Here is a 24,671-nt window from a genome sequence, read left to right as displayed (position 1 = left end):
CCTTCTAGCTAGAATTATACTTAGTACAGAGAGTAACACCAGCTAATCTTATGCTAATCAGAAGCTTTGATTCTTGGGTATGTCTTCTATGAAAGATTATTATAGTGTATATAGATTCTTTCACATCAGGCAGTCCACTGTGACTGCAAGAATAAGTCCTTGGTGAGAGTTAGAGTGCCTTTAGTAGAAAGCAGAGGGTAGCAAAATTAGAAGAAAGTGAGTTAAAAATATGGGAGAAGCACTAAAATTGGAAGAAGAGAATAAGGTGATTTGTGTTCAAATATCATTTGCTTCCCACTAAATCAAAGAGTCTGTAGAACCTTGTTTTCTGATTTCAACTAAAACTCTGACATTTTAAATGCGTAAGTAGCTATCATTACGTTTTTGTCTATTTGCATGGATCATCAGATTCAGTTTAGAAAAATTATAGTGTTTTTTTTAACAGTAAATACTAGTAAATCAAGTATTTATTAAACACTTGCTACCTACTAGCCCTCAAGTAGCAAGCTAATAACGTTAAATAAATCTCCTCAGTCTTGTTTTGTCTTACCGACTCAGAAATTTTAGTGGTTTCTTTGCATTCTACTCAAAATGGTCTTAAACTCTTCAGATTGACTTTTAAGACTTATCTTGTTCTGGATTCACCCTGTCCACAGGGTACCCCAGTTCAGTCAAGCAGTGGTTTTCTTTCTGTTTCTTTTCTTTACGTTTCTTTCTTTCTTTCTTTCTCTTCTTTCTTTCTTTCTCTCTCTCTCTCTCTCTCTCTCTCTCCCTTCCTTCCTTCGTTTCTTCCTTTCTTTCATGCCTGCATGTACATGAGTGGGGGGAAGGGCAGAGGGAGAGAAGCACACTCCTCGATCTTGGGACCCCTAGATCTTGACTTGAGTTGAAGTCAGACGCTTAACTGACTGAGCCACCTAGGCACCCCCATGCAATGGTTTTCAACAAGAAACTGGACTGCCTGTTACCCTAGGGAGCATTTGGAAACATACGGAATCTTTTCATGTTTCACAGTGATGGTGGGATAGGGTTAGGGCTGCTACTGGCATTTAATAGGGACCAGGGATGCTAAACCATCCTGACATGTATAGACTACACATCGAAGAATTGTCATGCCTTGTATGCCAAAAGCACCTATTGAGAAATCCTGTAAGAGGAAAGAATGTGGATATTGTAATTAAAACAACCTGGGTTCAAATCTCAGCTCTAGCCTCTGTAAAATAGGGGTAATGATGCTATTCAGTAATTAAGTAGATGAAATCATGTTGGTAAAGTGTTATGGCTTCTAGGTTTCAAAAAATGGTAGCTACTGTTGAGTGGTATTGTTTTCTCTCCTAGTATTCCTGGGTTCTTGGTAAGTCTTATTTCTGTCTGTGAACATTCTCACCTCTCATGCTATTTCCATTTAAAATTAACTAACTCAGAGAAGCTGAAATAGGCATAGGAGAGAGAGTGATCCTATTTTTTATAGGTTTAAGTGCTTTATTTAAACAGTCTTATGGGGTTACATCAACTGGTTCACACTAAAGATGGGAAATGCCACTTGTTTCAGGTTCCAGTGGAATTCAAAAGGGTAGTTCCCTGGGGACTGAATGGCAGACTCCAGTTATATCAGAGGCTTTTCGGAGTCGATTCAGCCGCTGCTCAAGTGTAGCTGACAGCGGGGACACAGCCATTGGCACATCATGCTCAGACATTGCAGAGGGTAAGTTTGGATTAATGCTTTGATTACTAATATGTGTTGTCATTTTCAGATTGTGTTCCAGGTGTATTGTCATTTCCAGAATATTCATAACTCAGTCCCTTCAGCCAAGGAGTTTGCTTGATTATTTTTATTCCATGTTTCTTACATCTGGCCCTTTCCTTTCAGTTTTTACTGTTTGTTCTATCTTAAATAACTTTTTAATAGGTTTCTTGTCCTCAAATCTTTCCCTCTGCTGCCAGGTTAATCTTTCTAAAAGCCTGGTTTCATAGTATCCCTTTCCTATAAATCCTTGACTTCTGTTACTTGGAGGGTAAAGTTCAGAGGCCTTAGTTCTGTGATCTGGCTCTACCCCACCCATTCAGACATTTCTTAACGTTACGAAGTGTGGTGTTTCACTGTGTAATGAAAAAGCACAGAACTTTTGTTGTTGTTGTTGTTGTTTGGATATCTGAGCTCTTTTCTTCTTTAATCCAGGCCCGTTTGTGCTGTTTCCACCCTCTCTTGCCCTTCCCAGCAATGCTGATCTTATTTTTCAAAATCTAGTGTCTAGTCTGACAAGACTTCCCATCCCTTCTACCCATTACTGATCTCCCTCTCTGCAATCTCTTTTTTTTAATTTTTAAAAATTTTTATTTATTTATTTGAGAGAGAGAGAGCATGAGAAGGGATAGGGTCAGTGGGAGAAGCAGACTCCCTGCTGAGCAGGGAGCCCAGTGCAGGATTTGATTCTGGGACTCTGGGATCATGACCTAAGCTGAAGACAGTAAATAGTTGCTTAACCGACTGAGCCACCCAGGTGCCCTGCAATCTTTTTTTTTTTTTTAAATAAGATTTCATTTATTAATTTGAGAGGGAGAGGGGGAGAGAGAGAGAGAGAACAAGAGCAGGGGGAGGGAGAAGCAGACTCCCTGCTGAGCAGGGAGCCTGTTGCAGGGCTAGATCCCAGGACCCTGGGATCATGACCTGAGCTGAAGGCAGACGCTCAGCCCACTGAGCCACCCAGGCACCCCTCCCTCTCTGCAATCTTGTATCTTTATTATGTCTGCCATTTTGGGGGCACTTAAATTGAGTAATAACTGCCAGACAGTGCTTTACAAGAGTATTTTCTTTTTTTTTTTTACATTTTATTTATTTAAGTAATCTTTATACCCAATGTGGGGTTTGAACTCATGAGCCTGGGATCAGGAGTCCCCTGCTGTACTGACTGAGCCAGCCAAGCACCACAAGAGTGTTTTATTTTTTCATTTAGAGAGTGATTTCCTAGAGGGCAGAGGACCTGATGATAATAATTAATAACTATTTATTAAATACTTTGATGGATACTATGCTAAACTTTTTTCATTAACATCTTTAAGAACTCTATGAAGTATTATTTCCATTTTACAGCTGAGAAAGCTGAATTTCCTTTTTTTTTTTAAGATTGATTTATTTGAGAGAGAGAAAGAGTATTAGTGGGAGGAGGGGCAGAGGGAGAGAATCTTCAAGCAGACTCCCTGCTGAGTGCAGAGCCCTACAGAGGGCTCGATCCCACAATCTATGAGATCATGACCTGAGCCAAAACCGAGCGTTGGACGCTCAACCAACTGAGCCACCCAGGCACCCCGGGAAAGCTGAGTTTCAGAGGATTAGATGACTTGATTAAAGTCACAAAACTAGTCACTTTAGTACTTTATCAGATATCACACCCACTAGGATGGCTATAATCGAAAAAGATTAACAAGTGTGGTGAGAATGTAAAGAAATTGAAGCCTCTATACATTACTGGTGGGAGTGTAAAATGTTGCAGCTGCTTTGGAAGGCAGTTTGGCAGATCTTCAAAAGGGTAAACATGGAGTTACCCTATGACTCAACAGTTCTACTCCTACCTATATACTCAAGAGAAAGGAAAGCATATGTCCACAGGTAAACTTGTTATTCATAGCAGCATTATTCATAGTAGCCAGAAAATGGAAACAACCCAGATGTTTATCAACTGATGAATGGATGAGTCAGATGTAGTATATCCATATAATAGAATATTGTTCCACAATAAGAAGAAATGAAGTACTAATACATGTTACAAAAATGGTTGAACTTTTAAAACATTTATGCTAAGTAAAGCCAGAAGCAAAAGGCCACATACTGTATGATTCCATTTATGTGAAATGTCCAGAATAGGCAAATCTAGAGAAACAGAAAATAAGTGGTTGTCCAAGGCTAGGGAAATTAGGGTAAATGGAATGTGCCTGCTAAAGGGTAAGGGGTTTCTTTTTGGGCTGGTAAAATATTCTGTAACTGATTGTAGTGATGGTTACACAATAGTGACTATACTAAAAATCATTGAATTGTACAGTTCAAGTGGGTGAATTGAATATTATGTGAATTATATTTCAGTAAAGCTGTTTTTTTAAGAAAAGGATAGAAATCTTTGAAAATAGAAATGAAAAAAAAAAAAAAAAACCCCAAGCAGATATCTACTAGTACTGACTCGTAGACACCTGACATTTAATTTTAATAGTTTGATAGCTCTGTGTATGTGGGTATGGTGCTCATAAATGTTGAGTAGAACTGAATCATAGATTTTGTTGTAGACAGGACTTTGAAAATCATTTAATCCAGTTCCTTTTTGCTGGTGAGTAACAAAAATTCCCTAAGGATTAAGTAACTTGCCTAATGTCACATAACTAGTCAGGTTCAGGTCTCCCAGCTGTAGTATTTTTTCTATCACTTGTGTAATCAAGTGTTACTGTCAGTGTAGTTATTTGTTAAGGTTTTGTCTACATGTGCAGTCATGGGACCTTTTTCATTTTGACTAAATAATAGATCTTTTAAAAATCAAACAATGGTCTAGATTTTCCCCCTGTTGAATTGAGTGGCTCTATTTAATTCAATCACATTGTTACACAGATTTTGTGCTTTTTATTTCTTTGTGGGGGGATATATTTCCTGTGTAGTACATTCTTTTTAAATTGTAGTAGCCTTGATGTAGTGCTTGTTGTTTTGGTGTGTTTTTTTTTTTTAAAGGATCCAAGGTGGGGCGCCTGGGTAGCTCAGTCAGTTAAGAGTCCAACTCTTGATTTCAGCCCAGGTCATGGTCTCAGGGTGAGATCATGTGAGATTGTGAGATTGAGCCCTTCATTGGACTCCGCACTCAGCGTACTCTGCTTGAGATTCTCTCCTTTTCCCTCTACCCCTCCCCCCGCTTGCACATGTACACACTCTAAATAAATAAATACATAAATCTTTTTAAAAAATAAAGGATCCAAGCTGGCTTCTCTGCCATGTTTGTTATGTACGATGGTCTTTAATCCTTGCTCATTTTGTTCATCTAGCTTGGTTTTATTTGGAGCCCAGTTGACAAGAACCCTTATGCCTGGTATAAAATATAGTTCATTTTTGCATCTTTTTTTTTTTCATTGTTGCATCTTTAAAGTGAATAGGCTTGCTTTTGATTCCACCCTTCATTAAAATGTTTTACCTTGAAGACTCTCAAGGGTTGGGGTAGAGGTGGATACTGGAGAGCTCAGAAGGTTTTCAGCTTTTTGCTAAAGACTGCAGTAGTTACTGTCTTAGTTTAGACTACCTTACTTTCATAAACCAGTAAGAGATATAGACAGAAATGATCAACATTTAGCAATAGCTAAATCTACCCCTCACCAAGAAAGTAGAGTGGTTAGAAAGAATTAGGGAGCGGGGCAGAGGGTATGGTTGAGGGGGAGAGATTTAGAAATACGAATATCCTTAAAAGTGCCAAAACCCCAATGATTCTGAGAACTGTAGACTTCTCTAAAAATCACATATCCCACACTAAATTTTGAAAGTCTTTGAAAATTGTAGAAGGTTAGTGGCCCTTCTGAAAATGAGTATTGTTATTTTCTTCAAAATGTTTCAAAATACAAATCAGACTTAAGGTGTAACTTGACATTTTATAGCAGTTTGTCAGAATTGCCAGTTTCCTTACTATAAATAGATAAACCTAATAGGTAAGTGACATGCTGACAAAGATTTTACTTTATTCTTTTATTGGTGGATGGACCACAGTCCTAGAAAATTAGGAAAACCAAATTCTCCCGGGTCATTTGGTACCTTTCCAGGCTTTGGTTTTGGCATTACTACTTTGGTTATGGGCTCAAAACTCAGAATTTGGTGAGTCTTGAGAGTGGGTGATGCTGTAGGTGGAGAATGGAAGGAGGTGTTACAAAGTTCAGTGTAATAGCAGCCCCTCGTATGCCATAACCTCACTGTCTTCTGTGCCATAATTATACTTTGAGAGCAGAGACCCTTGGTAAGAGTGGATATTATGGTGCCATTACAGAGGATTTCACATAGGGAGCTTACTATTCTTGGAAGTTTTCATCACCACAGTCTACCTTAGCCTGTTGACTATTCCTGTGTATAAGTTATGGGACATCAAAAACTGTGTCCTTTGCCTCTGAAATGTTCTTTCTTGGTCCTTAGAGGCAGACACATTTATCAGAAATTACTGTTGTTTTGTTTTGGTATGGCCTTTTATATATATATCCCCAAGATCATCTTAGTATAGAAAATTAGATACTTTGTCTTATCCCATACATTATAAGGGACAATTTGATGTGTCCATGGTTTTCATTTTTTGGGGGGGGGTTGTTTCTGGGTTTGTTGTTTAAGATTTTTTTATTTATTAGAGCGTGCATGTGGGCGGGAAAGGGAGAGAGAATCTGAAGCAGACTCTGTGCTGAGCGCAGAGCCTGATGTGGGGCTTGATTCCGTAGCCATGAGATCATGACCTGAGCCGAAACCAAGAGTCAGACACTTAACCGACTGAGCCACCCAGGTGTCCCCCTTTTTATTTTGTTTTTAAGATTTTATTTATTCATTTATTTTAGAGATGGTGGGGGGGATGGAGAGGGGCAGAAGGAGAAGGAAAGACTCTCAAGCCGACTCTGCTCTGAGCATGGAGTCCCGATGGGCTCAGTCTCACAACCCTGAGATCATGACCTGAGCCAAAATCAAGAGTTGACACTCAACCTACTGAGCCACCCAGGTGCCCTGTGTCCATGTTTTTAAAGAGCTGTTTACAAACCCATATGAGAAGATGGTAGCTGATCTGTGGTAATTCTGGGAAAGGTTATAGTATCTGTCCTCATTAGCTGAGTGTTCTGTGTTGGTTGATGGAAAGAAAAAAGAAATGAATTAAATTGGTAGTCCAGTCTTCTCCATGGTAGATGTGCTTAGTTTGGTAAGAATACTGGACATAATTGAAAAAGGAAGATATTTATATTCCTTGTCCCGTTACTCAGTTTTCTCTCTGCTGAAGGTAACAGGTATGTTTCCTCACATTCCTATCTTGTTTGCTTGCAGCCCACTGCCTTGGCACATTAATTCTGTGACCCTATAGTCTTTTTCAGAGCAGCGCTTGAAAGTTGGAAATAATATAGAAATGTGTACCTTCTGCAGCAGGTCTAATCAGAGAGTTGTCTCCCAAAACCAGGCAAGAGCTAAAGGAAGCATAAATCCAGTGTGAAAGAAAAGTGAAAAGTCACAGTTGGATATAAACAAGGGGGAAGTGAAAGGCAAAATATAAAATAGAGGATTTCAGTGTGTACCCACTTGAGAGTGCTCACTGTGCTGGAGTGAAACCTGAGAGTTACTAAGAATAACTTCACATATCCAGGCAGTCAAGTCTGGTGTGTGGGAGAGAGAATAGAATCCTGATTCAGATGCTGTACTCCCTGTCCTGGATACAGAGCAGCACTATCCACTTTGCCTATTCTTCGTATAGTTTAGATTCACTGCTTACCTTCACTGGGAAGCTTTTGGAGGTCACAGAGGATTCTGGCAGCCCTTGGAAAGAATATTTTTATTGGATTGGATTATAGCTTGAGAGTTGCCCAGCTTCCAGAAGAGTAGGACCTAATCCATTTCCCTTAAGTAAGTGTTTTTTTGTTTTGTTTTGTTTTTAAGTTCGATTTTTCAGCTTTGTTTGTTTACTGGCAAGATTTTTTTCAAATAAAAAGGACAGGGTGTAAGTTAAAAGTAAAGCTAAATGTTGCCTTTTGCTGGTTTACCTTGTGGATGGCATTTGAGACCCTAGAATACACGTAACTTCTCAGTTAGGTTGCCTTTCTGCCTGATACTTGTGATGATAGTGTCTATTCTGCCTGGTCTCAGGACAGGCAGGGAAGATCTGGCATAGCAGCCAAACTCAAGAAAGCCTGCTGCTTCAGTTTTGACTTATGGAAGACTATTCTCTTTACAGATTTTTGTAGCTCAAGTAGCAGCCCTTCTTTCCAGCCCATCAAAAGCCACATAACCATTCCAACAGCCCATGTGATACCTTCTACTTTGGGGACCTCTCCTGCCAAGCCACATTCTATACCTGCTGGACTCTCTTCCTCTAAACTCCCTTTGTCAGGGCGGGCTGAAGGTGTGGGGATGACAAGAAATGGAGACCTTGGTGCAATGAAACGTTCTACAGGCCTGTCTAGAGATTTCATGTATCTTTGTGGTGCTACTGGAGAAAATGGAATTGAGCAGTCCTGGTTTCCAGCGGTGGGCCATGAAAGAGAAGAAGAGGTGAGGAAGTTTGATATTCCCAGTATGGAGTCGACCCTTAATCAGTCGGCAATGATGGAGACACTTTATTCAGATCCTCACTACCAAGTCCACTTTCACAACCCAAGAGCTGACACAAACAAGGAGTTATACAAAGTGTTGCCTGAGACCAAAAAGGCACCAGGCAGTGGGGTGGTATGTGAGCGGAATGGACCTCACCCTAATAGCAGTGGAGTGCTCCCTTTGGGACTCCAGCCTGCTCCTGGCTTCTCCAAGCCTCTACCCTCTCAGGTATGGCAGCCGAACCCTGACCCTTGGCACCCCCGTGAGCGATCTTGTGAGCTCAGCACTTGTCGGCAGCAGCTGGAGTTGATCCGTTTACAGATGGAACAAATGCAGGTAGGGGCCCTTCTTTCCTTGGATTTGGTGGGTTCTTTGCAGATCTTAGAACTATATAGGTTTTGTCCTGTAAGTTTTGGTTCTAAAGAAAACATTTGTAAGAAAGATGTAAGATGTTTATAGATGGGAAATGAAGGCTTGTGAATACCATTGAATATGGTGGTTGTCTAATTAAACTCCAAATAGGTCCTCCAGAGTAGAGGGTTACAACAGAAGACCCCAAAAGATGTGACACTAACACTTATTGTGTACTTATGTACCAGTCACTAGGCTAGGTACTTTCACATACAGAATCTTAATTTAATCCTTGTAGCACTTTGATGAGATAAATGTAGAAATTTACCAGGTTGTTAGAATAAGTAATCTGTCCAGGGTCACAAAGCTGGTAAGTAGCAGAGCTAGGGTTTAAAAACTATCTCTAAACCCCTGTGTTTCTTCCATTATACCAATTTTTGTGTTTAAAAAAAAATGCCTTGTGCTGCTTAAGGAAGGAAAAAAGCAAGACGTATTCTCCTTTCCTGGTTGGTGAGGACATCTTAGCTCCTGGTTTGCCTCTCTTGCCAGATAATGAAAGATAAGTGACCTTTTCTTAGAAACTAGAGCCTTTTTGAGCAGGGAGTGTCCAGTTGGCAGAAGTCTCCCTGGCAGGTTCTTTCCAGTCATGCATCAGAGCTAAAATTATTTCATAAACACTGGGCCTCCTCAGGCTGAGCCAAAGTGAGCCTTGACTAGAGACCCAGCTGGGTACTGCTCAGGTGTTTCAGGTGCCTGTGGGTCAAGATCAAGCCCCTCTGGGCCTCCTTGTCTTCCAGCTTCAGAATGGAGCCATCTGCCACCATCCCGCTGCATTTGCTCCATCACTGCCCACATTAGAACCAGCACAGTGGATCAGCATCTTAAACAGTAATGAACACCTTCTGAAGGAAAAGGAGCTCCTCATTGACAAGTAAGAGGTCAAGGGGTGCCCTAGGACCAGTATCTGCTCTCCCAGTCCCCACTGAGGGCACCTAATGAGGTCTCCAAGGGTAGCACATCCCTCTCTGTTTGAGTCCATGCCTTGCCTCCTGGTAGAGCTAGGTTGATAAGCAACCTAGTCCTATATCTGACTAATGGGACGGGCTAATTGTGTATCCTCTGCAGGGACTCTGGGAGTGCCTAAAGTGGGCAGCCAGTTCTTTGTAGCTGATCTTTTCCTCATTTCCCCCAAGTCAGCTTTCTTATTTGCTTTTCCTCCTTCAGCAAAACGGTATTACCCAGATACAAGGCCTTTGCTTTACATAGTATGAATTGTAACCACTTAAGGAAAGTGGGGACTCATGTTGCAAGTGGGTTAGTGTCAGGACCCTGGACCTCATTCTACTGGCTTTTGCAGGCAGAGGAAACACATCTCTCAGCTGGAGCAGAAAGTACGGGAAAGTGAACTGCAAGTCCACAGTGCCGTTTTGGGCCGCCCTGCCCCATTTGGGGATGTCTGCTTGCTGAGGCTTCAGGTAAGCATTGGCAGCCAGAATGGCATTCTGGTTGTCATAACTCAGTGTCTTCCCTTTGCTTGCTACTGCTAGGTATCCAGGAGATAGAAAAAGGATCAAGTGATATAAGGTGTTCTTACCCTTAATGGGTAGGCATCCTAATTATAATGCATACCTTGTTCTGCCTTTGTGGGGGCAGAGAAGGCTCGCGGGTAGAATCAGGTATGTCTTGGTGTCAGGACATACTTGGGAGAAAATGAAGACAGAGCAAGGTACATAATAAGGTTCTAGAGTTGGGTGATGTTCTGAGAAGTCTTAATCTACCAGCCTTAGCCAAATGGAGGGAGAGGCAGAGGTAATGGGATTTAGAGCCATACTCATTTTTTTAATTTTTCCGTGTCTAGGAGCAACTAAAGGAAGCCATGCTTTCACTGAGGGCAGTGGCTCCTAAAAAGCCTGCTCTGTTCACTTCTTCTGCAATATGGGTTTTTGAGTGATGGGTATTAGACAGATGATAGTACTGGCTTTGTCACCTAGTGGGCCTGTTAAGACAGTGTTCTATCTTATAGAATCAGAATGTTAGAGTGAGAAAGGCCCTTATGTAAAATCTAGTTCAGTCCTCGAATTTACTGGTGAAAAAATTGAGGCCCAAGAAGGAGGATGAACTTTTGCCCAAGATCATATAGAGAATGAGTAGAGGAGAAAATTTGAGTGTGCTTCAGAATCACTTGAACGGCCTGTTAAAACACAGATTATTGAGCCCCATCCTCAGAGTTTCTGATTCAGTGGGCTGGGAGTTGGGCTCAAGAATTTTTATTTCTGACAAATCCCCAGGTGATGCTGAAGATGTTAGTCCTAGGACCACACTGTGAGAAGCACTGCTTGGAGAAATTCTTAGAGAAGGATGATATTTGACCACAAAGTAGACCGAGGATAAGTAAAGTACATGGGGCTATGAGGGTGAGGAACGGTTATGTATTGAGAATCTTTATGCAGGAATTGCAGCGAGAGAACACTTTCTTACGTGCGCAGTTTGCACAGAAGACAGAAGCCCTGAGCAAAGAAAAGATGGAGCTTGAAAAGAAACTGTCTGCTTCAGAAGTTGAAATCCAGCTCATCAGAGAATCACTCAAAGTGGCGTTGCAGAAGCACTCAGAGGAGGGGAAGAAACAGGAAGAAAGGGTGAGCTAAGGAGTTGGTAGCTTTCTAATTCACAAAGGAGTTGGCAGTCAGCCTTCTCCTGCCGAACCCTAAGCTGTTTCTGGCCCCCATTCTTGGAACTAGGCGGAACCAATTGGGTGAGATCCTACATTGACTTTTCGTGCAGGACTGGTCTGCTAGAAATGGCACCCCTCCTTTTGCTTCATCTCCACAAAACTGCCACAGATAGAACATCCCTCACTGCCCCAGGTTGTGATGGGCTTCCAGCTGACGTGGGTAGAAAACCAGCCTGTGCAGTCATACCGGATGGTACTGTTGTAAGATGTTTAAATATCTGTGGTAAATTTACATCATTCAGCCTGGTTTTTCCTTATTCTACCTAAAAATTAGAAAAGAATTCCGTGTATGCAGCCAGTTTGGGAATTTTTACATTTTTACCTTAGAATTGCCTTAGGGTAAGATTGGTCATCATAGAAGGAGCTGATTTAAAATCTTTTGCTTCTCTTTCACAGCTTGCTCTAATGCAGATGTTCTTGGGGAACCAGTTAGTAATGTTTAGTTCTGGACCACTTGCATCAAAATCAACCAGAGCCGTGCTTCTTAAACTTTAATGTGCTTAAGAATCACTGGGTCATCTTGTTTAAAATTCAGATCTAGGGGCACCTGGCCGGCTCAGTCGGTGGAGCGTGTGACTCTTGATCTCAGGGTTGTGAGTTTGAGCCCCATGTTTGGTGTAGAGATTACTTAAAATCTTTTCTTTTTTTCTTAAGTAAAATAAAACACAGATCCAGATTTAATACTTCTGGGGTGGGGTGTGCCTGAAATCCTGCATTTTTAACAAGCTCCCAGCTGATGTCGGTGGTACTAGTATAGCAAGGACTTAGAGACTTGTTTAAAAAGAAACTTCTAGTCAGAATACATGTATCTAAGTTAGATAATCAAACACCAGTATGTTTATAATAAAACTTAGTAGCTCTGTACCCAACCCCACTCCACAGAGATTTCTATCTTTAACCCTTTTTCTCCTGACATATACCTTATATTTCTGGGTAGTAGTATTGAGGTTTTTGCCGTTTTTGTTTCATGGGTGCAGTATCTTCTGTCTCTGATGATACTGATTTTATCTTTTGAGATGTCTACATCTACTTATAGTGTTGTTTCTTTTTTTTTTTTTTTTTCAGAACGTTTTGTTTTGTTTCAGTGTCTTTCATGTCAGAGGCTTGGTGATCCTTGAATGAATGGGCACTCATGTTTAAGAATGAAGTATTTAAAAGCTGGATAGAAGCTCTGGGTTTATGGTAATTTCCTGGTGGACTGCATTATAGGATAGTCAGATTTAGACTGCCTTCTCACTTGGGAGCCCTCAAATATTAGTTATCTGAATGTCTTATCTCACTCTCTCCAGAAGAAGAATCAATCTTCAGCCTGCTGCTTAGTTGGGAGGCTGAGGACAAGAATGCTTTTGGCCTTCAGGACCTCAATATTGAGAAACAGATTAGGCTTAGAGTCCCACAGTTCTGTACATAGATTTTTACTTATACTTACTTTGAACCCAGTGCTGCACTCTCTCTACTGTGACTGATATCCCTGAGTTTGGAATCTCCCTCATCTGATTTCTCCAGAGAATAAATTTCCTCCAGTCTCCTATTGGGGAAATCTAGGGTAAAAATGGTATCCAGCTAACCTGTATATAGACTTTCAGTGAGTGCCCTATTTTCAGATCTGTGGCTGACACCTGCCTCACACATACCTGGTACTTTGAGTACAGAGGTACTTGTGCGGTGTGAAGGGCACATTGTTTTCCAAGTTGTCTGTAACTCCCACTACAGGTTATAACTCTTCTCTAAGTAATTTATCTCCCGTCTACTTTCATCTTCTGTAAACACCTTGAAATCTCTCATACGCTTTTATCTCCTCCTCTATTAACTTTTTTTTTTTTAAAGATTTTATTTTATTTATTTGACAGAGAGAGACACAGCGAGAGAGGGAACACAAGCAGGGGGAGTGGGAGAGGGAGAAGCAGGCTTCCCACTGAGCAGAGAGCCCCATGCGGGGCTCGATCCCAGGACCCTGGGATCATGACCTGAGCCGAAGGCAGACGCTTAACGACTGAGCCACCCAGGCGCCCCTCTATTAACTTTTTAAAATTAGTACTTTATTTTCTTTCTGTCATTTTAGAAATGCTTTGGAAGGGAGAGGAAATAAACGTCTGTGGGTAATCCACCATTTTTTTAATTCAAAGATTTCCCCAACAAGAGACTGGAGATTTATTCTCTGGAGAAATCAGATGAGGGAGATTCCAGACTCAAGAGATATCAGCAGTTTCAGTAAGCTTCTCAGCTGAGTCTGAGGCACATTAAAATGTGAGAATCACTGGTTTAGAACTTGAAAGTGTACAGGTTATACCAGGAATAAAGCCTTTGGCTGATTTTCAGGTATCCACTCTTAAGTACTTTCTTGTCTTTGGATTAAATTAGGTGTGTTTCCTTTTGACATCAGTAGATCTGCCTTTTTCTCTGCTTTCTCTTGCTTCCTTCAGCATCCTTTTTTCATAAGCCAAAGAAAAAACCGTAATAGTGAAGAAAGCCTCCATTCAGCAAATCTTGGTTGGTGCCCACACTGTGCCAAGCACGATGTTTGGCACATCATATTGGGGCTACGATAATGAGTAAAATGGACACAGCTCCTTCTCTCAAGAAGTTTAGAGTCTCATTAACCCTTCCAGATGATTGCTTAACTTTAAATCACGTGTGGTGTTTAGGGAAGAATGCATTGTCTCACCGGGATAGACCAGACCATTATGAATAACAAAGACACTACCATTATTTGGGAAATTTGTTTAGAAGTTTTCTCCCAGACCAGGAACCCAGGACAAAAACCAGACAAATTCTTTTTAACAGGCAAACCTTGTTTTATTGTGCTTCACTTTATTGTGTTTCTCAGATACTGCCATTTTTTACAGATTGAAGGTTTTTGGCAACCCTACCTAGAACAAGTCTGTTGGTGGCGTTTTTCCAACAGCATTTGCTCACTTCATATCTGTCATAGTTTGGTGATTTTTGCAATATTTCAGACTTTCTGATTATTATTATTATGTTTGTTATAGTGATCTGTGATCAGTGATTAAGACTTACTGAAAGCTTGGGCGCCTGGGTGGCTCAGTTGGTTAAGTGACTGCCTTTGGCTCAGGTCATGATCTTGGAGTCCCGGGATCGAGTCCCACATCGGGCTCCCTGCTCAGCAGGGAGTCTGCTTCTCCCTCTGACCCTCTTCCCTCTCGTGCTCTCTATCTCTCATTCTCTCTCTCTCAAATAAATAAATAAAATCTTAAAAAAAAAAAAAAACTTATTGAAAGCTCAGATGATGATTAGTATGTTTTAGCAATAAAGTTTTTTTTTTCCAGATTTATTTTTTAGAGACAGTCGGGGAGGGGAGAAGGAGAGAGCATCTTAAGCAGACTCCATGTTGAGTGTGGAGCCCAATTCAGGGCTCGATCTCATGGCCCTGAGATCATAACCTGAGCCCAAACTAAGAGTTGGATACTTTACCCAACTGTGCCACCCAGGCACCCCAGCAATAAAATATTTTTTTAATTAAGACATGTACATTGTTGGGACTACCTGGGTGGCTCAGTCAGTTAAGTGCTTGCCTTCAGCTCGGGTCATGATCCCAGGCTCCTGGGATTGAGTCCTGCGTTGGGCTCCTTTCTCTGTGGGGAGCCTACTCCTCCCTCTGCCTGCTCTGCCTGCCACTCCCCCTGCTTGTGCGCTCTCTCTCTGACAAATAAATAAAAGCTTAAAAAAAAAAAAAGACATGTACATTGTTTTTTAGCTATAATGCTATCACACACTTTATAGACTACAGTATAGTATAAACATAACTTTTACCTGCACTGGGACACCAAAAAATTCATTTGACCTGCTTTATTGTGATACTTGCTTTATTGCAGTAGTCTGGAACCAAACCTGCAGTGTCACCCAGGTATGCCTGTATATAGAAGTGCTACCAGTTTTTAAAAATTGCCCAAGGAGCCCTTCTTCCCTACCCTTGATTGGAAAATTCAGGTGTGTTAACTCTGCAGTTTATGCCCTAATCTTAAATGGCAAAATTTGATCACCTTCCTGCCTTCATTGCAGTAGAACAACATTTACAGCCCTAAGGGCAGAGACAATGGTCACTTCAGAAAAAATGTGATGTTCAAGGTCCTAGAGGAGTCAGTGGAGACAGATTCTTGACTCTTCTTTCCCTAGGTAAAGGGTCGTGATAAGCATATCAATAATTTGAAAAAGAAATGTCAGAAGGAATCAGAACAGAACCGGGAGAAGCAGCAGCGTATTGAGACCTTGGAGCGCTACTTGGCTGACCTGCCCACCCTGGAAGACCATCAGAAGCAGAGCCAGCAGGTAGCAGCAATGTCTGGGCGTACCTGGGGCAAGCAGAGAGTAACCAAGCAGGGGCACTTTCTCAGCCTCTGCTGTAAGCAGTTACACTCTGGTTTCCCGAAAGGAAAAACCCAAAGGAGTCATGTCCAGACTCAAATCTTTCAACTTTGCAACTGGACTGCAAAGTTTTTGAGATACTCAGTCTTCCTTGGCTTGTTGACCTAAGCATGGGATCCTGTCTCTCAGCTTAAGGATTCTGAGTTGAAGAGTACAGAGCTGCAGGAGAGAGTGACTGAGCTGGAGAGTTTGCTGGAGGAGACCCAGGCAGCCTGCAGAGAGAAGGAAGTTCAACTGGAAAGCCTGAGACAGAAAGGAGCAGAATTCTCCACTAGACATAGGTAAATACCCCAGTGTGATTGAGGAAAGGCGTAGAGAGCTAAGTGTGCCCCATTCACTACCTGTGTGTCTTTGGGCAAATCACTTTACTTTTCTGAGCGTCATTTCTTTGGGATGTGAGTAATAGGAAAGCTGCTTATGGGTAAGGAATAGGCCTTTGAGATGGAGAGTGGATGGTGTAGTGGTGCAGTGGGGGCTTGTTATTTTATCCTTTGGAAGGTCCAACTTAGTGCCTGGCATGATAATACTGGATAATAATCCCTGAGTATGTATGTGTTGAATGAAAGGAGCCACTTTATAAACTGGGAAATTAGTTATCTGTATATTTGCAAAAGCATATCTTGGTGTTAAGGACTGGGGAGGAAGGGGGTTATCTACATTTTGAACCTTGTAAGCTCAAGGCTACCAGGAACATCTATTTCTCTTCAGCCCTAGGGATTATTCTCGGTGGTCACAACAGGTTCTAAGAACAAAGCAGGATGCCATAGCGTACTCTCAGAGTGTCTTGAGAGCCTCTTCCATATTAATTGCAGTTTCTGAAAATGTGATGGCTGTGTTTCAACAGCCTCTTGAACCAAATCCAGTTTCTAATGGGTTGGATTGGATTTCTCATCCCATATTCAACCACAGTGACCCTGTTGTTTATCTCAGCAGATGAACCATGATGAAAGTGATTGTGGGGATCCATTGGAGGAGACCAGTGGTTGGAGTCAGAAGAGAGATTGGGGTCAAAGTTGACTCTGCCCCAGACTTTGTGTGCCAAGAAAAAAGCTTTTTTTTGTATTTTCCAAAATTTCTGCAGTATACATGTATGACTTTTATAATCTAAATACCTGTGATGAATGTTTATTTTTAAATATCAAAACAAATATAAAAGAGCTTTGGGCAGGTAGAAAATTGGTGGCACATTAGATAGATGCTGGCCTCTAGGGAAGGGAACTAACACTAGGCAGCCTGTGTGTGGCACACCCTATGTTACAGCAGACCTAACATTATCCCCAGCTACGGCTTGGAAGCGCCTGAAGTGTCTTACCCCAAAATATACAGTAAATAATAGAACCAGGAGTCAAATCCACATCTGTCTGACTGCAAAATTCTTGAAGAGGCCGCTGTTTTTCAGCCTGCAAGATAAGCAGTGTGTGGAGGAGGCCAGTGGAGAAGATCCAGCCCAACAGGGAGAAGGTCCAAAAGTGGAAATGGAGTCCTGGCAGAAAGAATGTGATTCCCTCCGAAAGGTGACTGAGAGTGTCCAGGCTGTAATAGAGGGCAGGCTGAGAGGGAAGAAAAGATTGTGTACTGAGAAGGAACCATGAATTTCTGGGCCTAGGCTACCTAAGGTCTGTTACCTAGAACCTTCCTCCCTTTTCTGAGAAGTCACCGCTGCATAATGTTTGCATTTAGATATTTATCCTTATGACAGGCACGCAGAGTTAGGGGAGGATATGCTTCTGAACATCCAAACTAGGTGTTCCAAAATGGTGCCCTGAAGCTTGGTGCACTTCATTCATGGCTTAGACCCCATACAGACCTCTTACACTGGGTAGAGTTCTAACCAGTGGGGTGGCCCTAATTAAGTAGAGAAGAAAGTCTCCAAACCTGTTGGTGAGACTGATGGCAAGTCAGCAAAACAGAAGACCCAGAAATGGTTCAGAGAATACCTGAGGTCTCAAGGACAGAAAACTGGGCCTGTTCAGGTTCTCTCCTTAGACAATGTGACCAAAGCTATAAATAATAGCATCCACCACAGCCCTGGATAGGATAGACTTCATTAAACTGAATTTTTAGTCATGTCATTTACTAAAGAACTAAAATGTAAACTGGTTATGTATAAAGTTTATTCCACTGGCCCACAGTCATCAGGGTGGGTCCCCCCAGTAGTGGTCATAAGTCCACACTACATTCCTGTTTAAACCTCTTTGTCAGTAGAACACAGAAGTGTGCAGCTAGTTAGCTGGGATAGGGGGTCTGGGTTATATTTCTGTAAGCGGAGCTAATTGCTTTCACTGTGGATTGGCTATAGCCAGTGGGTCCAATAGCCAGACCACAGATCCTTGTGCAGCTTCTTGCCCTCTGACCTCACTGTCAGCCTGTGCTTACAGCCTTCCTTGATAACTTTGCCTTTCAGATTGTGGAGAAGCAACAGCAGAAGATGGATCAGCTGCGTTCACAAGTACAGGTGAGCTGGTGTCCTTGTGACATGGTAGGCAGGACTTGATGGAATCTCTAGAATTCAGCCAACTCTATTCTGTGTCATACGATTTGCTCAGTTGTTGGGAGTATAGCAAGAATGAGATGCAATCAATGCTTTTCGCTTACAATCTTATTGGGAAGGAGTTTCAGCACAGTATTGTGAGAGCAATGTCCGTGTTACTTTGGGGGAGCATAGAAGAGTCAGTGAGAGCAGGGGAGGTTAAGGAAGGGTTTCTGGAGATCATGAGCCTGGAAGGAGGAGGAAGAGTTAGCCAGGCAAAGAAGAGCTGGATAGGTTGCTTTTGGAATTCCAGATAGAAGGAATAGCACTGGCAGGAACATGGAGGCATGACAGCAGAGTTTGCACACAGAGCTGCAAGCAGTCTGATGTTGTCGAAGTAAGGTGGTGCATGGAAACTGGGCTAACTCGAACGGAGTTTGCTTTTATTCTTCTGCTAGGGGATGGGAATCTGCTATAAAGATTTATTTTGGAGAGAAAGCACTCACAGGGGGAGGGGCAGAGGGAGAGGGGGAGAGAGAATCTCAAGCAGACCTCCCCACTGAGTGTGGAGCCTGATGTGGGGCTCAATCCCAGGACCCTGAGATCAATGCCCTGAGCTGAAATCCAGAGCCAGATGCTTAACTGACTGAGCCACCCATGGGAATCTACTATAGAATTTAATTGGGAGTGATGTGGTTAGGTCTGCAACTCAGGCTTGAGTGTGGAAAGAAGAGTGGCATTTGGAGAGAGGCGAGGCTGGAGGCTGGTGGACTACTGCAGAAATCCTGGTGAGAGATGATGAAGGAACCTGGCATAAGGCAGCATAGCAAGGAGGAGACGTGAGGGAACAGATTTAAGTGAATTTTAGGAGGTAAAATTGAGAGGAATCAGTGACTGACAAGATGTAGGGAGTTGAAGAATAAGGAAAAATTAAAGATGACTCCTGGTTTCTATTTTGGGCCAGAGTGTGTGTGTATGTGTGTGTGTGGGGGGGGGTCCTTAATTGGGTTCTCCAAGAAATCCTAAGCAAAGCAGGTTCACTCAGGTTCTCTTTGGACTCTAAAAGAGTTTTCACACCAAAACAAGTGAAATGCACTCACTCTGAGAACAGCTCAAAGCTGCAGTTCTGCCTTTGCCCTATCATGTGGGTCAGGCTGTGTCTGTCTGGGTCCCCTGTTTCAAGTCCTGTAAGGAGAGTCAAGCCTAGTGAGTTGTTTATACCCATTTAAAATCCCAGATTCTTGGTAGAGTTTTTAATGGATCTCAGATACATTTCCTGGAACCCAGAGGTTCCACAGAGGTTGAAAAAGCCCAACATTTAAGTGGTACATTTACCCATGATGAAACTCCTCAGGCAAATTAAAGTATCAGGTGAATTTGCTGGAATTGGGTAGATTCACAATGGTCGCCTAGGGTATTTCATGGTGATGAGATGTTCTCTTTTGGAAGTTACATTTTTTTATTAATACAAAATGGAAAATTCAGAAAATTTTTAAATACTTGATTCAAATAAGTTTCAAATTTGGGGGGAGGGATTGGAATGAATAGAATGAGAGGCAAAAAATAGCAAACATAAAAAGCTCCCCCCTCTTCCTGACCATCCCTACACACACACACACACACACACACACACACACACACACACACACTCTCTCTCTCTCTCTCTCTCTCTCTCTCTCTCTCTCTCCCTCTCCCTCTCTCCCCCTGACCATCTCTACACACACACACACACACACACACACACACACACACACACACACACACACACACACACTTCTTTTCCCCTCCCTCCTAACTAGATTAGGTGCCTGTGGAAGCACTATCCTACCTTTTATCTCTGTCAGAAGCATTTAATATACAGTATTCTCAAGGGCTTTGAGCTCCTCAAAGACAGGTATTGTTTGGTATTGTCCGTATCCTCAGTGTCTGTCACAGTAAGTGCTCAGTAAATACTGAACTCAACTGAGTGGACATTCCCTGCCCTCAAGAAAGTTAATGGAGGGGGGAGTCATGTGCACAGCCAACAAATGTACTCATGAACCGTGACGGAAGTATGAGTAGCAGGGCGAGAGTACAATTAATAGGATCTGATTTGCAGATTGAGGAAGGCTCAGGTGGGCCTTGAAGAATTCCTGGGTGACGGGCAGAGCAGAAGAGTAGCCTGGGCACAGGGGAAGGAGAGTACGCAACAGCATTGGAGCTGGAGCCTTTGGGAATGAGGGCTGTTCAGTCATTTGGTGTGACTGGAGTGGAGGCTGTGTGGAAGATAAAAAGAGAGATGGCTAGAAAAGTAGGTAAGGGCCAAACTGGCCTGAAATGCCCTGCCGAGAAGCTGGCCTCTAGTGGGTACGTGGTCAGTGACTTATAGGAGGGTTTCAAAGGGAAGTAGCAGATCAGGGCTGTCCTAAAATAATCTCTTAGCAGTGTGTGGTGGGGTGGGGCTTTATTATGTAGTCCAGGCCAGAGGTGATGCAGTCTGAACCAGATTTGTTACTCATGTGTAATCATACCATTCAGAGCCTAGAGCAAGAAGTGGCTCAGGAAGAAGGAACAAGCCAGGCCCTGAAAGAGGAGGCCCAGCGGAGGGAGACAGCTCTGCAGCAGCTGCGTACAGCCGTGAAGGAGGTGAGCGGCATCAGCTGGGCTTCTCGGTACTGCCTCCACAAACCTGATTGTTCTGTGAACCCTCCCCATCCCTACTGCCACAAGAGCCCTCATGTTTGAGACATCCCTGCTGAGCTTTTTTGGCAGAAGAATGGGAAGGGACATTGCACCATCCTTTATATTAAAGGTCCTAAGCCCATCTTAGAGTGGCCATAATTACCCAGGAATGCTTTTGGGATGTGAGAAGTCAGTCTCTTTCCCTTTGTCTTCCTGTAGCCACAGGTTTGTGGGGCTGGGGAGGAAGGATTCAAGAAGACTTGAGAGCTTGGTGGTCCTCATGTAATAAACAGAGCTGTCAGCAAGGGGTGACCAAGTTCACTGACCTAGGAAGGAGTCTCTCAGAGCTGGGATTGTCACATGGCCCAGTGTAGGTGAAGGGCTGGGACTGGAGAAGCAGCTGTATTCCATCTTTAAATCAGAATCGAGGTAGGAAGGGGAGAATGGGTTAAGCTGTTCATGGAGAGGGAGGGAAGGAGACACAGACATACCTGAGTAGCTGGTCTTTGTAGGAGAAGCCTGACACCACTGAGGTGAAGGTGTGAAAAGACAGGCAGGACACTTTCTAGCACTGTGTTCTCCAGGTTCCTAGTTCTCCAGCCCCCGAACCCAGTGGCCGGCCGCTAGCTGTATTGTGCACTGTCTTTCTTGCCCCCTTTACTCCTCTCACACGCTCTGATCAGGCTGGCTGGTGGCCACTTTCGTCAGGGTGGCAGGGAGAGATTGAAACCAGTGTCTCCTCAGATTTCACAGTTCACGTTAAGCCTTCTCTAATAGCCTGGTTAACAGAGTTGGCCGAGGGACTGGCTTCAGATAGAGTTCCGAGGGGCGGGAGTATCATCTCTGGTTCCTGAACAGAAACCTGCAGGCTGATGACTCAGAGTCTGCTGGGTAGTAGTTTCCTCTCCAGTGCTGGAACCCTACAGGCCTGATCTACCTGCAGGAGAATTTAGGCCCAATATTGACGGGCGGGGGGAGTACTAAGCCTGGTGGTAAGGGTGGCGGCGGCGGGGGTGGGGGTTTGATATCACCTATGACTCATATATATCCACACACAGGTACAGATATTCTGCCCTTCCCTGGGCCTGGGTTAATGTGTTTGCCCATCTGTCTGCTCAGCTTTCAGTGCAGAACCAGGACCTGATTGAGAAGAATCTGACACTCCAGGAACACCTGCGCCAGGCCCAACCAGGGTCCCCGTCTTCACCAGACACAGCCCAGCTGGCATTTGAGCTGCACCAGGAGTTGGCCAGTTGCCTTCAAGATCTGCAGGCTGTCTGTAGCATTGTGACCCAGAGGGCCCAGGGCCATGACCCCAATCTCTCCCTGCTCCTGGGCATTCACTGTGAGTTCTCAGGCCGTCTGGGACCCAGGAGAGAGTGGTTCTCATTCTCTTGTCACCCCCACCCAACTTTCCCATCCTTACGGTAATGTGTGAACAAGGCTTTGTAGGCCTGGTCACTGCCCCCCTGGGAGTTTATGTGTTTAGCAAAGTAGACAGTAAATCTGCTTTGGAAACAGGCATCCTTATGGGTACCTGAATGCAGGACGAACAGAAAATGGTCCTGAGGCAGCAAGTTTTCAGCTCAGGTCTTGATCTCAGTCAGGGTCATGCATTCAAGCTCTGCATTGGGCTCCATGCTGGGCATGGAGCCTACTTAAACAAACAAAGCAACGTGCCATGTCCCCAGATCATGGGCCTTAAAGAGCTACTTATCCATCCTGCCCCCTCCACATGAAAGCATCTCCTAACTGACTCACTAACATGCTCTCGAAATGCTCTCCTACTCAGCTGCACAGCACCCGGGGACTCAGCTGGATTTGCAAAAGCCGGATGTGATCAAGAGGAAACTAGAAGAGGTTCAACAGCTGCGCCGTGACATCGAGGACTTAAGGACCACCATGTCAGACAGATATGCCCAAGATATGGGAGAAAACTGTGTCACACAGTGAGGAATGCCAGGGGTGGCACATGCTCTGTTCCCCCAGGGAAGATCTGCTCTGCTGAGTGCCCAGTCTGGCAGGTCCTGCCCTGACAATCTCTTGCCTCCTGTCTGCTGCTATTCCCAGAGAGAAGGGGTGGAGGGGGTTAAGAACCTGCATCTGGGGCCAAGGGCTGATTAAGGAACTGTGCCTGCCCTGTCCCACACTGGTTTTGCCTTGTTGGATTGCATTTGTCCTGTCATCCTGATTTACCCTTTGAGGGTGAGTTACTAATTAACTTCTGCAGGTTGACTGATAAGTCCTCACAGATTGTTCCAGCCCCAGGCTGATGTCAGAGGTAAACAGGCTGCTCAGTTCCCTTTTCCATCCTCTTGGTTGGATCCACATTCATTCCCACTCCATACCTTGGTCCTGCTGATGCCCAGAGTTCAGTAGAAGGGCCTGGAAAGGCTGAGTACCAGACACGATGGCCATGTGAGAATTCTCAGGCCAATAGGCCAGCCTGCCTGGGATCTGAGCTGGCTTTCTTGGGTATTCTTAGGCCTGGTCCCACTGCTGCTTTCTCAGGGCTCTTGTTCTCACAGATGCCTCAGGGTGATCTGTTTATTAGCAAAGTACCCACTAGAATTGGCCTAAGGATTATATCCAAGCCTCCCTCATCTGTGCTGTCATGCCATTTTACAGGATGCTCCACTCTCCAGCTGCCCTGTCCTTTGGGGCCCTGGCCACATGATTAGCGCAGCTCCCTTCTCTTTTGTTCTCAGGCCAGTCCTGAGGTACTTGTAAACTCCTCTTTATGTTTCTGGATTTGGGTAGGATTTTCCCCTAGAATACCACAGGGCAACTGCCAGGCTGCTCACCTCCTCCTCCTGGGGCTAAGGGATGGCATCCAGCCCTGACTGTGCCTCTCTTTTGTTTGGGAGCAGGTCCTTTCCCTTTCTTGCTCTGGGGCTTCTTGAGAGTTCAGAGTACCCAGTATAGTTTGGCTCTAAGGTATAGCTTTCCTTATTTGCTGGGTTTTGTTTGGGGCCTTTGGATCCTATGCTTTCTGGTTTCTCTTGCCTCCTCATTTAGGGAGCATCTCAAACACAATTGTTTGTATCTGGTTGTTGGGCTGGCCCCAGGCCTCCACTAGATCTGGAGCGAGGCCAAGCCAGGGCCTTGTAAGGGTATGCAGGAGCACTGAGCAGTTCAGGAGCCAGCCACTATGAGTTTGTTGGTAAGTTTTGAGCCGTCAGAAAAGTATCCTGAACCTCACTCTTGGGTCTGAATGAGACTCCTTAAGTGTTTTTACAATTTTGTGTCTTATTTATGGAGTGATGTATCCCTTCCATTCAGAACAGCCCCACCCAGCCATCCCCTCAGCCTCTGGGCTCCTTCCTGCCTCCTAAAAGCAGAGCTGCCTGGTTGGTCTCCACCCTGTGTTGGGAGCCCAGCCACCATGCTCACGGGTATTTTTCCTCAAAGTTTATAAGCAGTTATTTATATGAATCCTTGTTATGTCAACTGGTTTGTATTGCCTATTTTGATTACAAAATAAAATATTTAACAAACTCCTCAGTTTTCCATCACCATCAGCACCATCCCTTACTCCACCCTTCATTTTGGCTTGTTGCAGCCAAAGCCTGGGTGTTTAGCCAAGTTCCCCAGATGGCAGCAAGGAGGGACCTTTGGCAGGTCCAGCCTCACGTCTGTATTTCTACCACTTCTGCTCCTCTGTTCTCTGTGGGGACAAGTATCTCTTCCCACACCACTTTCTATTGGGTGAAGCTGCCCTGAGTCATTGAGCAAGTCTCATTGGAAAGAGTTTCAGTAATCTTCTGAGAGGAAGTAGCTGCCTCTAGGTTGCT

General features: G+C 43.7%; 1 protein-coding gene across 3 annotated transcripts in view; it reads left to right on the top strand.

The window, feature by feature from the left end:
• The window catches only part of CEP85 (centrosomal protein 85), a 33,049-nt gene extending 8,670 nt beyond the window's left edge, over window positions 1-24,379 (top strand). The window contains exons 3-15 of one of the 3 annotated variants that reach the window (XM_025856851.2): window positions 1,553-1,705; window positions 7,923-8,239; window positions 8,510-8,617; window positions 9,430-9,563; window positions 9,990-10,107; window positions 11,083-11,268; window positions 15,498-15,650; window positions 15,876-16,027; window positions 17,146-17,260; window positions 18,151-18,201; window positions 20,734-20,841; window positions 21,997-22,222; window positions 22,670-24,379. In XM_025856851.2, the coding sequence (XP_025712636.1) occupies window positions 1,553-1,705; window positions 7,923-8,239; window positions 8,510-8,617; window positions 9,430-9,563; window positions 9,990-10,107; window positions 11,083-11,268; window positions 15,498-15,650; window positions 15,876-16,027; window positions 17,146-17,260; window positions 18,151-18,201; window positions 20,734-20,841; window positions 21,997-22,222; window positions 22,670-22,830 (1,982 nt within the window). In that variant the 3' untranslated portion in view covers window positions 22,831-24,379. Of the gene's footprint in view, window positions 1-1,552; window positions 1,706-7,368; window positions 7,595-7,922; window positions 8,618-9,429; window positions 9,564-9,989; window positions 10,108-11,082; window positions 11,269-15,497; window positions 15,651-15,875; window positions 16,028-17,145; window positions 17,261-18,150; window positions 18,202-20,733; window positions 20,842-21,996; window positions 22,223-22,669 lie in introns of those variants that run through there. The other 2 variants (XM_025856850.2, XM_025856852.2) reach the window with 2 other exon arrangements.
• Window positions 24,380-24,671: the final 292 nt, after the last annotated feature.

The sequence above is a fragment of the Callorhinus ursinus genome, unplaced genomic scaffold (genome assembly GCF_003265705.2).
Source record: "Callorhinus ursinus isolate GAN/ISIS: 27379988/994484 unplaced genomic scaffold, GSC_fseal_2.0 scaffold18, whole genome shotgun sequence".
Lineage (NCBI taxonomy): Eukaryota > Metazoa > Chordata > Mammalia > Carnivora > Otariidae > Callorhinus > Callorhinus ursinus.
Note: the sequence above shows the minus strand (reverse complement) of the source record. Positions and strands in the feature narration are given on the sequence as shown.